Source organism: Oncorhynchus nerka, linkage group LG15 (assembly GCF_034236695.1).
Source record: "Oncorhynchus nerka isolate Pitt River linkage group LG15, Oner_Uvic_2.0, whole genome shotgun sequence".
Classification (NCBI taxonomy): Eukaryota; Metazoa; Chordata; class Actinopteri; order Salmoniformes; family Salmonidae; genus Oncorhynchus; species Oncorhynchus nerka.
Window position 1 is genome coordinate 81,933,708 of NC_088410.1, and position 13,896 is coordinate 81,947,603.

Sequence of the window (13,896 nt, forward strand, 5' to 3'; positions counted from 1 at the left end):
CTCTCTCCCCCTCTATCCTCCACTCCCACGCCCTTCTCTTATTAAACTACCTTGTCCTCATTGGATCTCTGGAAACCCAGGGTCGTTCAAGAGAACACCTTGAATGACAATAAAATGTAGTGCTATGAAAATCTCAAATAGTATTATATTCTAGGTTTGGACAAACAGCTTTTTATTCTACCTGAGAAGGCAGCATCTGATTTCAATGGTAGACAGAGTACAACATACAGTATAACACTGATGTCTAAATCTATGGTAGACATACAGTATAACACTGATCTCTAAATCCTTTTCTGTATATCTAGTATTTTCAAATGCAGGATTAGTTAATCCCTTTTTCCATTTTTCAACAAAACTATTCCACACACTATAGGTTGGAAAAACAGACAAGCACTTAAAAAAAATGTATGTTGTTGGGACACTTGATTGATCACCGGCCTGGCAACTCAATTTTACCGCTGCAGGTAGCTTAGGCACCCAGACAGGACGTGCTCCTAAACTTTTTCCCGTCCTTGTACCTCCGTACCCAGGTGACCCTGTTCAAGCAAGCAGAATGTTGATTTAAGGTGCATAATGACATCAGTTGCAGGTCATCATCCACAGAATAAAAAATAGCCCCTATGCTTCGGGCTCTTTCAACTCTGCTGTTGCTTTTCACACAGAGCCAATACCATGGGGGGACGGTGACACCGCTATTAGTTTATTGTTCCATCCGGCAGAGACCTCTGGTGCACCACTGTTTATGTTCCTGTAATCACCGGCCTAGTAATATGCATCCCTTAGGCCTAAAATATGTTAACTCCTAATGCTGCAGGAACTATTACCAATGTCGCGCTGCTGGCCAAATCAATCACTGACTGGGGGAGCGTATTACCTGCCGCTGTCCCTGATGTGCCGCTGCTGGCCAAATCAATCACTGACTGGGGGAGCGTATTACCTGCCGCTGTCCCTGATGTGCCGCTGCTGGCCAAATCAATCACTGACTGGGGGAGCGTATTACCTGCCGCTGTCCCTGATGTGCCGCTGCTGGCCAAATCAATCACTGACTGGGGGAGCGTATTACCTGCCGCTGTCCCTGATGTGCCGCTGCTGGCCAAATGAATCACTGACTGGGGGAGCGTATTACCTGCCGCTGTCCCTGATGTGCCGCTGCTGGCCAAATCAATCACTGACTGGGGGAGCGTATTACCGGCCGCTGTCCCTGATGTGCCGTTGCTGGCCAAATCAATCACTGACTGGGGGAGCGTATTACCTGCCGCTGTCCCTGATGTGCCGCTGCTGGCCAAATCAATCACTGACTGGGGGAGCGTATTACCTGCCGCTGTCCCTGATGTCGCGCTGCTGGCCAAATCAATCACTGACTGGGGGAGCGTATTACCTGCCGCTGTCCCTGATGTGCCGCTGCTGGCCAAATCAATCACTGACTGGGGGAGCGTATTACCTGCCGCTGTCCCTGATGTCGCGCTGCTGGCCAAATCAATCACTGACTGGGGGAGCGTATTACCTGCCGCTGTCCCTGATGTCGCGCTGCTGGCCAAATTAATCACTGACTGGGGGAGCGTATTACCTGCCGCTGTCCCTGATGTGCCGCTGCTGGCCAAATCAATCACTGACTGGGGGAGCGTATTACCTGCCGCTGTCCCTGATGTCGCGCTGCTGGCCAAATCAATCACTGACTGGGGGAGCGTATTACCTGCCGCTGTCCCTGATGTGCCGCTGCTGGCCAAATCAATCACTGACTGGGGGAGCGTATTACCTGCCGCTGTCCCTGATGTGCCGCTGCTGGCCAAATCAATCACTGACTGGGGGAGCGTATTACCTGCCGCTGTCCCTGATGTGCCGCTGCTGCACTGACAACGGCTTCGTACTTTGCCACATTTTTTGCATTTGTCTTGTCACTGTCCCATTGCCCTCTCCTGGACAACTTAACTGATGTTCTCCAGCGATGAGAGCTCAGTCTGTTACAGCGCAGCCTGGGAGGCCATGGAGCCACAAAACACACTTTAGCCAATCAGGGGAGGCACGGAGAGGGGCGAGCAGCGACACATACACACAACCCTGGCAGCTGCACCTGGGAGAATGGAGAGCGGAGCGTGCACTGCTGTCTCACTCACTCTCCACAGGTCAATAGGAAAGGCTTTTGGGGGGAGGAGGGGAGGTGGGCGCTGGATCAAATGTATATTTATGAGAGTTATATCCTCCCCAAACACATTGTTGTAATTTATAACAGATATTGTCTGACTGCTTCCAAGACTTTGAACATTAATGTCAAAAGAATTTACCGCAAGAGAAACAAATTAAAGTCCAGATAAAGAGAACAACTGGTTATCATCCAAGTCACACTCTTCAAGCTTCTACTAAATTACTTCCTTCACTTCTGGTACTAAATGACTTCCTTCACTTCTGGTACTAAATTACTTACTTCACTTCTGGTACTAAATTACTTACTTCACTTCTGTTATTAAATTACTTACTTCACTTCTGTTATTAAATTACTTCCTTCACCTCTGGTATTAAATGACCTCCTTCATTTCTGGTACTAAATTACTTCCTTCACTTCTGGTACTAAACTGGATGCAGTCTATCACAGTGCCATCCGTTTTGTTACCGAATCACCTTATACCACCCACCACTGCGACCTGTATGCTCTAGACGGCTGGCTCTCGCTTCATATTCGTCGCCAGACCCACTGGCTCCAGGTCATCTATAAGTCTATGCTAGGTAAAGCTCCGCCTTATCTCAGCTCACTGGTCACGATAACACCCACCCGTAGCACACATTCCAGCAGGTATATCTCACTGATCATCCCCAAAGCCAACACCTCATTTGGCCGCCTTTCCTTACAGTTCTCTGCTGCCAGTGACTGGAACGAATTGCAAAAATAAGCTGAAGTTGGAGACTTTTATTTCCCTCACCAACTTTAAACATCAACTATCTGAGCAGCTAACCGATCGCTGCAGCTGTACATAGTCTATCGGTAAATAGCCCACCCAATCTACCTACCTCATCCCCATACTGTTTTTATTTTATTTACTTTTCTGCTCTTTTGCACACCAGTATATCTACTAGCACATCATCATCTGCACATCTATCATTCCAGTGTTAATCTGCTAAATTGTAATTATTCGCTCCTATGGCCTATTTATTGCCTACCTTCTCATGCATTTTGCACACACTGTATATAGACTTTCTATTTTCTACTGTGTCATTGACTTGTTTATTGTGTTATTGGCTTGTTTATTGTTTACTCCATGTGTAACTATGTGTTGTTGTCTGTGTCACACTGCTTTGATTTATCTTTTTTTTTACCTTTATTTTACTAGGCAAGTCAGTTAAGAACAAATTCTTATTTTCAATGACGGCCTAGGAACAGTGGGTTAACTGCCTGTTCAAGTGCAGAACGACAGATTTTGTACCTTGTCAGCTCGGGGATTTGAACTTGCAACCTTTCGGTTACTAGTCCAATGCTCTAACCCAGTGGTTCTTAGCCTGGGTTCGATCGAACCCCAGGGGTTCGGTGAGTCAGTCTCAGGGGTTCGGCGGAGGTCAAGACAAACATCCGATTCATATGATTCCTGATGACACGCTCCGCTTGGCCATCATTGGCTGCAGGTGATCACGCTACATCGCTTGGCCTATCTGTGCTGCAGGAAATTTGGTGCGCTCAGTTTGTGACTGTGGTGATGGTACGTCTTGTGATTTCTTTCTTAATATTTTAATCCCTTCATACTTACTATGTCGAACAAAAAAAGAAAGTGGTCGGACGAATATGTACAATATGGATTTACATGTATAACCGAACGTGATGGGAGTCAGTGTCCCAACTGCATGATTTGCAATGCCAAGTTGAGCAATTCTAGTCTAGCACCGGCAAAACTAAGAGAACACTTCCTTAAGCTGCATGGAGATGGAAAATACAAGAACACAACGCTCGCTGAATTCAAGGTGAAGAGAGCCAGATTCGATGAAAAGGCTACTCTGCCTGTTCTTGGCTTTGTACCCATCAACAAACCGATCCTCACAGCATCGTACGAAGTTGCTTACCTGATCGCAAAGCAGGGCAAACCACACACCATTGGTGAAACACTCATAAAACCAGCTGTGTTGAAGATGGCGAATATCATGCTGGGAAATGAGGCCGAAGTTAAGTTATCCCAAATTCCTCTTTCAAATGACACCATCAGCGACAGAATAGAGGACATGAGCAAAGACATCTTGGCTCAAGTAGTTGCAGATCTGATTTCAAGCCCGGCAAAATTCAGCCTTCAACTCGACGAGACCACAGACGTTTCCAATCTAAGCCAGCTTGCTGTATTCGTGCGCTATGTGAAAGACGACGTGATAAAGGAAGAATTTTTATTTTGTAAGCCTCTTACAACAACAACTAAGGCAGCCGATGTGAAGAAACTTGTGGATGACTTCTTCAAAGACAACAATCTTTCGTGGGATATGGTTTCTGCAGTTTGTTCGGACGGAGCTCCAGTCATGCTGGGAAGTAAGACTGGTTTTGGTGCGCTAGTGAAAGCCACACATCATTGTTACGCATTGTATTCTGCACAGGCATGCGTTGGCAACAAAAACCTTGCCTCCAAAACTGGCAGAAGTATTAAAAATTGTAGTGGAATGCGTGAACTATGTGCGAACTAGTGCTCTGCGGCATCGCATCTTCAGTGAGCTGTGTAAAGAAATGGGCTCTGAATTCGAGGTACTTCTGTACCATTCTAACGTTAGGTGGTTATCCCGGGGACAGGTGCTGAATCGTGTTTTTGCCGTGCGTGTGGAATTAGCCCTGTTTTTGCAAGAGCACCAACATTGTCATGCAGATTGCTTCAAAAATTCTGAGTTCATTCTCATTTTAGCGTACATGGCTGATATCTTCGCAGCTCTCAATCATCTCAATCAAAAGATGCAGGGCGGTGGAGTCAACATCATCGAAGCGGAGGAAAACCTGAAGGCTTTTCAAAAAAAGCTACTGTTATGGAAACGATGAACAGAGAACAATAACTTCGCAAACTTTCCCCTGCTGGACGACTGTGTAAGTAAGATCGAAGATGTATCTGGAATCGGAGACATTTCTGTACCCGCTGAACTGAAGCAAGCAATTGCCACGCACTTAGATGAGCTTGCAAAGTCTCTCGACGGATACTTCCCTACAAGAGAGTCATATCCAGCATGGGTGAGACAGCCGTTCACGTTTAGTGTTGAGACAACAGATGTCAATGATGAATACCTCGATGAAATCATTGAAATTCAGCAGAGCCAGGTTCAACAGCAACTCTTCAGAACAACAACGCTTTCAACGTTTTGGTGTCAACAAATGGTAACGTACCCTGTTATTGCTAAGAAAGCTCTGGAGATTTTCATACCGTTTGTTACAACATATCTTTGCGAGGAATCCTTTTCGAGGATGCTGGACATAAAAACGAAGAAAAGGAACAGACTTTGTTGCGAAAATGACATGAGAGTGGCACTTGCCAAGGTGAAGCCGTGCATTTCTGAACTGGTCTCTGAAAGGCAACAGCAGAAGTCACACTGATTTGCAGTAAATATTATTTAATATTATGTTTTTGTTTTTGTGTAAAAATGATAATCTGTGTGAAAATGTTTTGATGATTTTGTTCTTTGAACACAGTGATGTTGATGCACGGTTCATTTTGTGCACCAGTCAAATATATACCTATGTTTTGAATTTGATTTTTTTTTCAATTAAGAAGGGTTCGGTGAATGCGCATATGAAACTGTTGGGGTTCAGTACCTCCAACAAGGTTAAGAACCACTGCTCTAACCACTAGGCTTGGCCAGGTCGAGGTTGCAAAACTTGTTCTCAACTAGCCTACCTGGTTAAATAAAGGTAAAATAAAAATAAAATAAAAAATAAAAAATGACTTCCTTCACTTCTGGTACTAAATGACTTCCTTCACTTCTGGTACTAAATGACTTCCTTCACTTATGGTACTAAATGACTTCCTTCACTTATGGTACTAAATGACTTCTGGTATTAAATGATAACTCTATGTGATTATTCATGTCTATTGATAATGATTTTTTTTTTACGGTCTCTATCAACATTTCCAGTAAGCATAAGACCATACAATACAAAAAATAAGACATTTTATACATGTACAATATGCATTACACGCCTCCTCCTCCATTCAGGGCGGCTGTTAAATGTTTTGTTAAATGTATTTTCCCAGAACACCATGAGAGCACAATACAATTATAGTGCAATGAGAAAATGAATTTTCTAATCATTTGATTGTGATATCTGAATTTGAATAAAGAGGGAAAAAAGCATATCTCTGTCTGATCATCACCTCAGTGTATAAAAGTCATCCTAATTCATTGGCTCAGTCCAAACACATAATCACCATGGTCCAAACAGAGCAGCAGAACACATTCTTTCTGCAGTGCTGCTTACTACGTGCTGAATATAGTAGATTAGATCTCAGCTCTGTAGGTCTCGGCTGCTGATGCATGAAAGAGTTTAGTGATGTGGAAAACAGAAAGGTCATCAATAACTTCAAACAGTCAAGCAGAAAATGTGTAGAATAGGAAGGGAAACTCAGCCTGATGGCAAGTGTTTTAACAGCTGTCTTACCATCAATGGTTTCCAAGGGCGGGCTAGCCAGGATCAACACAGTAAAATAGTGAAACCAACCAACATTCTGTGTGGTAAGGTTCAATTCCTCATTACAGATTGTATAAATAATAACAAAGAGAAACGATACCTTATTTGTATCTTAAACTGTCATCTGACAAAATATGGCTATAGTGTCCTGTTTGCTACTAGTCATGATGTGAGACAGCCTAAGAGATATTTGATGACACTAAGCGTAAGCAAACAGTCAACAGGATGTTCAGTAACTGTTGTGCTATTCCATAAAGAACAGTAAACTGCCATATCACTGGTGTAATGCTTTACTCAAAAGGGCGTGTGTGTGTTTGCCAGATATCCAAAACAAGGTCATTCATAAGCGTACACTAACAGGCAGCACACCAGTGGCCCACGCCTGTGCCTATGGCAATCGTCAGATTCCATACACAATCCAAACAATAACATGATTGTACAAACCTTGTTTTTGTTTGCCCATTACCTAAGTTCCCCAGCCCTTCCACTTTATCGCCTTATCTTGTTTTTTCAAAACTGTTTGTCTTAGCCTGGAATGAATAGTCTATGTCATGTTCCAAAATGGTATGGAGGCTTTGTCATAGGGCTGCTCCTTAAGAAAATATTAAAAACAAATAAAGAAATCAACTTCCTGGCTAAACAACAAGCATTGACTCACACCACCATCCCCTTATGGGATATTTCACAATGAGAGGTTAAGCGGCAGTTTAGTAACAATGAGTATGTTTATGTGCACACTAATAATTGGATATGAAACTGATTATGGCTGTCGGCTGCGTATGGCATTAGTCATGTAAACACCTTACTCTGCTTATCTTAATCGGCGTGAGGTCAAAACCAAAGTAAGCATACGCCGCTTAAAACACCTGCTTTTCTGAGCAACCTTTTGAGTTATCAGGACATGGAAACAGCTGAATTGGCGTTCCAGCTGTGTATTTGATCAGCATATGTGCTATCACAGGTAGCGTAAAGGGAAGTGAGTTGGGAAACACTGAACGTACGCATCTCAGACATACTTTTCACATACAAACTTTACATGTCCCAACTCAAAAAGGCTCGCAAAAAGAACATGTTTGCTGTGGTACAACATTTATGCTGATTTTCAGCATTTATTTAAGTCTCATCAGCAGCCTCATTTCAGATGTTTCCATGGAAACAGGATTATTAAGGAAATCATTCTTCTTGCAAAACATGTAAATGTTTAAAGAAACTATTATTTTAATCTGATTATCCACAATAATGGTATTATTGTGTGCATGTAACCGTACTCATCAGTTCCACTCTTCCTCTAGCCTAAGGAGGCATTTCCCCCTGGTCAACACCCAGTATGATGTAATTATAAGGAAAATTTATGAATGGAGAGACCAGAGAAAGAGGCTGGAGGGGAGAGGGCATCTCTACACCATGGTAGTCAAGGTGGGGGGTACAGGGAAGATACACAGTACAGGCAGTATAAATAAAACAAGGGGGTAGATGGGGAACACTTCTAACAAGAGTTAGAGGGCACTAAATAAGGTGAATACTGTAGTCAAAGCAGATGCAATATGATGTTTATCATTGGGACAAAGTGAATGTAGGGTATTTTAGAGAGTGTGTGTCTGTGTGTGTGTGTGTGTGTATGTTTGTGGGGAGGGTGCTGGGGGCAGGTGTGGTACGCAGTATAATCCCGTGTGGAGGTGTGTTTCGCAGTAGAGTAGAGCACTGACCCTGAGTGAGCGAGTGCAGGGGCAGGGCGGTCTGTCCAGGCTGGATGGTGAGCAGGCCTTGTCTCTGGAGGTTGAGCAGGTGCTGCTGCTGGAGCTGTTGGACCTGCATGAGCTGCTGCTGGAAGGCCAACTGCTGGGCCTGCTGCTGCTGCTGAGGACGACACACACACACACACACACACACACACACACACACACACACACACACACAATAAGCAAACAAACAGGACATAGGTAATACAGGGCAAACAAAAAATACTTTTACGAACTGTACATATTGATTGAACACAGAAATAGACAAGTTAAAGAACACATGATGATACAACGGACAAACACATGCTGATCACAGTGTATACTGTATGCCTGAACATTTGCTTCTGCACGTTAGGCCCTAGGTTAATACATACAGGATACAGTATGTTTACACACACACACACACACACACACACACATCCCAATAAATCCCAATAAAATATATCACTAGCCGGTAAAATATATCACTAGCCACTTTAAACAATGCTACCTAATATAATGTTCCCTACATTATTCATCTCATATGTATACGTATATACTGTACTCTATATCATCTACTGCATCCTTATGTAATACATGTATCACTAGCCACTTTAACTATGCCACTTTGTTTACATACTCATCTCATATGTATATACTGCACTCAATACCATCTACTGTATCTTGCCTATGCCACTCTGTACCATCACTCATTCATGTATCTTTATGTACATATTCTTTATCCCCTTACACTTGTGTCTATAAGGTAGTAGTTTTGGAATTGTTAGCTAGATTACTTGTTGGTTATTACTGCATTGTCGGAACTAGAAGCACAAGCATTTCGCTACACTAACATCTGCTAACCATGTGTATGTGACAAATAAAATTTGATTTGATTTGATCACATCAAACCCTACCACCTAAACTCTAACACATTCAGCACACTACAGTATGTGGGTTTGTCTGAGCACACTTCAGGACAGGTGCAGTATATGTCCCTCTTTCTCTTAATTAACCAGAAGTGTGGAGGCAAATGACAAACAATTAAACAACATAGTTAATCATTCATAATAAGAGCCATGGGATTTTAATTACACCTATTCATAATTCAGCAAACAACGTGTGACTAAATCAAAGTGTTTAATAACCACACGAGCTAGTCTCCCAACTCTCTCAGGCGTGGCACTGCTCTCAGGTAATTGCAGCAAGTAGAGTTGAATCATAGAGTGACTGAAGATCAGAGTCTTGCTCATCTGCATTCTGAGAAAGTCAGTGTCTTCATTGAAATATGTATTTTTGACTAACTTTAATAATTTGTTTATTTCACTTTTGTATATTATCTATGTCACTTGCTAAGGTAATGTTAATATATGCTTCCCATGCTAATAAAGCCCCTTGAATTGAGAGAGAGAGAGAGAGAGAGAGAGAGAGAGAGGTGTAGTCAGAACAATAAACAGGAGGAAATGATGTAATATATCCCCAATCTTTTCCAAATCAAAACAAGTGGGTACAGTAGGTAACAGCGGAGTGGAGGAATGGAGGAGTGACCCCAGTCTCAGCTTCACCATCAAAATATGGATTATTATTCCTTAAACAACAACTGGAGATAACGATCAATCAAGACAAAGCTCACCTTGTTATGTTTTCTATGACACATAAGGACGGCCAAACAAAATAAGCCTGGGAGAGGGCAGGATATTAGGCTGTATATGAGTACACAGCGCCAATTGTCAAGGCGGGCATTAAAAGCAACCCGGGCTGCCAAGCTGTGAACCGCACCCTGTTACCAAACACAGGATACACCACTATGTTTACTTCTCACAACTGAGCGCATACAAAAAGGTCTCGGTGCAACGCTGCTGTCAGGTCACCCGCCGGCGGCTCAGAAACCGCTGAAATATCCAGATAAAATGTTCCCCCCTCCGCACGTCCTGGTCTGCCTGTCAAAGGTCTGCCGGGCTGGGATTCCCCTCCCTTCCCCTCATCCAGCCTCCTGCCCCACAGGCCCTGAACACAGTACAGTACACTACACTGGTCTGATGTGGAGAGGCCTTCTCATTACAAAAGGTCAAATAGGGGGCGCTTATATTTGTCCTGTTTCACATGTACAAGTGTGTAACCTGCGAAATGGAAAAGTGTTTTTTTGCATATCCTACTCTCCCTGAGACACCCTCGGAGAGTGAGGTCACGGCCAGGAATCATATACGTTAGTCTGATCAGGAGGATTATGTAGTGGAATATTCATGGGCTAGCATTAAAGCATGGGGCTAGATGAGAGGGTGCATTCATAAACACCTATTTCTATGGTTTATGACCTAAACTATATTGACGATTTGAAGCAAATTTGATGAAGAGCTCATGCAGGCTTCAGTGTAATTAGTGATGCAGATAGCCTCTGATTCTTCCCATCTAAGAGCCTGTTTTTGAAAGGGTGTTGATTTTCAACAACAGTGTAAGAAGTTTCTTGTGTCTTCAATGGGATACTTCTCTGTACTGTAGCTCCCGTCTGTCTGACAGCATAAGACAATGCTAATGGTACTACGGGGGCGGGAGTTCACAGGGAACAATGTCTTTCATCAGTGCCTTAAATAAATATAGGGTGGCTTTTAAATTGCAACTGAATTTAACTCTCTCCCCTTCAGATTTCTTTCTTGTGGTCTCTTCAGCTGACAGCAGCTCCTGTGCTCTCCCAGCGCGAAGACACATTAAAACCCCCGGCCCAATAGACCAAATAAGAGGTTAACAAGAAGTGGCACGAGAGAAAAAAACAGTTCCTGACAAGGATAAAGAGTGGCAGTGGCAGCCCTTTATTGTCAAGCTTCAAATATAAAGTTAAAGATCTTTGAAAAACTACATTTTGATGTCTTTAAAATAAAAGAGGCACAAAGCAACAACAGGGGGTTATTGTCTGCCTGCCACAGGGGAGTTGCAGCGTGATTCTTATTCTGTCTTTTGATGGTTGTAGCAGCTAGAAATGCAATAGAAAGGGGAAAAAAGCAACACATCGGAGAGCAGGAGAGCCTCTCGAGGCTGCATCCATTTCCTGTGATCATACATAATACACTTCAAAAGATCTCCGTTCAGCTGATCAATTGCACCTCCTTCTGACTAGTACCCCCCTCCCTCTCAAACCCCCCAGCTCCAGTCATGTTTACATCAGATGCCACTTGGTGACAGGCCCTATCTGAGGCCGAGGAGCTCTGCTGTCACGTTGATTTATGGGAGCATCACACCACAGCTTGTCCAAACTGAAGCTTGCAGTTCATTAATTAGAGAAATGGGACTTTGAAGTCGGTAGCTTCAACATTGTGTGTGTGTGTGTGTGTGTGTGTGTGTGTGTGTGTGTGAGAGCATGTGCGTGAATGTGTTTTTAACATTTGGCTTCATTTATATGCTTTTTTCCCCCACCCTCCCCAAACGTGGCTCTCAGATAGAAAATTCCCTGATTGTCTTTAAACTTCTTTTGACCGCACAATAATAATTTATTTGTCCAGAGTGATGCCTGTATCCGCGAGTCACTAACACGCATTGAGCCGCCGCTGATGAGCCAGTCCGGCTGAACTGGGGGGAGGGAAGGGAAAAAGACGGGAAAAAGGAGAGCGTGGGCAACACAACAAAGCTGGGAGCGTACTGATATCTCACAATTACACACCTTCTCTTCCCGTTCCATTTGCATGTTAATTACCAAGCAAGCCTCTCAGATTTCTGCCTTTCTTTTTCCTTCCTTTCAGTATTTCTTACAAGGGGGTGAAGGGCAATCTCTGTGTTGTAAGACACTTGTTTACTGGAGAGAACAAACGATTAAACAGCACAAAATGTAGTTATTTATTTAATTGCCCGAGAAGCAGTACGAGCCCCATCCCCTGGAAGAAGAGGGATCATCAGTATTCCTGGTTTATTCAGTTATTACTGGTATTTACCCATCGTGCCTGACATGCTAATCAGAAGCAGAACTACACTTGATTCTCTCTCTTTTTTTCTTCTTAAAAACCACAGCCTCTGAACAGATGGTGAGAGTGAGAGAAGACATGCCTTCCACATACTGCTCTGAGCTCTGGGCTCTGAGCTCTGGGCTCTGGGCTTGGCTGGCTGAGGATCGTACCACCGGGGCAACATACGAGTTCAGTAAAGCGATGGCATGCATGGCGGCGGTGGAGGTGATGATGTCATCATAGTGAGCCTACCTCTTTACTCTGCTTGCCTGCATGTTGCTGCTGGAGGAGCTGGAGGTGGAGCTGTTCCTGCTGCTTCTTGTAGAACTCTTGGAGTTGCTGCTGCAAAAGACATGGGAGCTACGTCTGAGTGACAGCTCACCAACCAATCAATCCATCAGGGCCAAACTAAACTCAGCAGTGGGCCGCAGGCATATTTTCAGCACTCTGGCTGTTCTCTATTTGATACAGTCTCATATTCAGAAGGAACGCCAGTGCACAGTATGGTGGTTGGTGTGAGGATGTTGATGTGTTTTATGTACAGTATGAATGTCCCGTGTGTTTACCTGTTGTAACATGAGGGCCTGTTGCTGCTGCAGGAGCACCTGGAGCTGCTGAGGGCTCAGGACCTGCTGCTGGAGGATCTGCTGCATCTGCTGAGGCGTTATTACCTGGGGTGTCATCATAGCCACTGACACTGGAACCTACGAGAGAGAGAGGGGGGGGTAGACAGAGCAGTCACTAACCTGGTCTACTGAGACAGTGGTGTAGTATAAGACTGACATAGCCAGGATACATGCTTTATAGGACTATATGACCACAACAACAAAAAGTGAGCTGGAGGCCAAGCAGAGACAGTATAGACTACAGCAGCTCAACCAGATCACTTGTCAGGAGTTACACACACTATAACAGCCACTGAAATGAGAGCCCAGGATAGCCCCTCAACACCTCTGGTCTGTACTGGAAAAATCACCTGGAGTGTCATCACAGCAAGAGATGCTACACCCCCTGAGCAGTAATGACACGATACTAGACACAGGAGTAATGACAGGAGATGGCCTGCAGTAAGCCTGTGGAAACTCCCCCCCCCGACCTTCAGTACAACAGCCCTGCCCAGACAGACACACACAACCTAACACTAACAGGCTGTCCAAGGTTTGATTGTTTCTGCTGAGGTGATCTGCTACTACACCAGCAAATGCAAAGATAGGCCACACACTGTAGGCTACAACGAACCTGTGTGCATAAACCATGTCATTTCATTAGAATATTGTCAACAGCAATTTCTTTAATGTACAAATAAAGCTGCGGCGCCATGACAGGAGGAGGACATACATACTGACACAGGCCCCTAACTAACTCCAACAGAAAGGTGTGAGTGGATGACTCTTCAAAACAAGTGATTTGTTATGACACTGAAAGAACCTCACAGTTCCCCACAGTTGTCAGGCTGCCTTAATTGCTCCGGCGGCTTTGTGGCTTCTCAGAGTGTCTGGATCCTGCCACTCACTGCTGTGATGTGCCATACCATTAAAAGCCCTTTTCACTGACATCTTAGTGACAAACAGCTACTGAGATGTACTTGATAGCCGTCTCACATTTGCAACTGTTAACA

General features: G+C 44.0%; 1 protein-coding gene across 1 annotated transcript in view; it reads right to left on the reverse strand.

The window, feature by feature from the left end:
* LOC115143402 (forkhead box protein P1-B-like) overlaps positions 1-13,896 on the reverse strand; it is a 162,049-nt gene that overhangs the window by 44,957 nt on the left and 103,196 nt on the right. Inside the window, 3 exon segments of the mRNA XM_029683798.2 lie at positions 8,335-8,485; positions 12,531-12,620; positions 12,845-12,982. Coding sequence (XP_029539658.2) covers positions 8,335-8,485; positions 12,531-12,620; positions 12,845-12,982 — 379 coding nt within the window.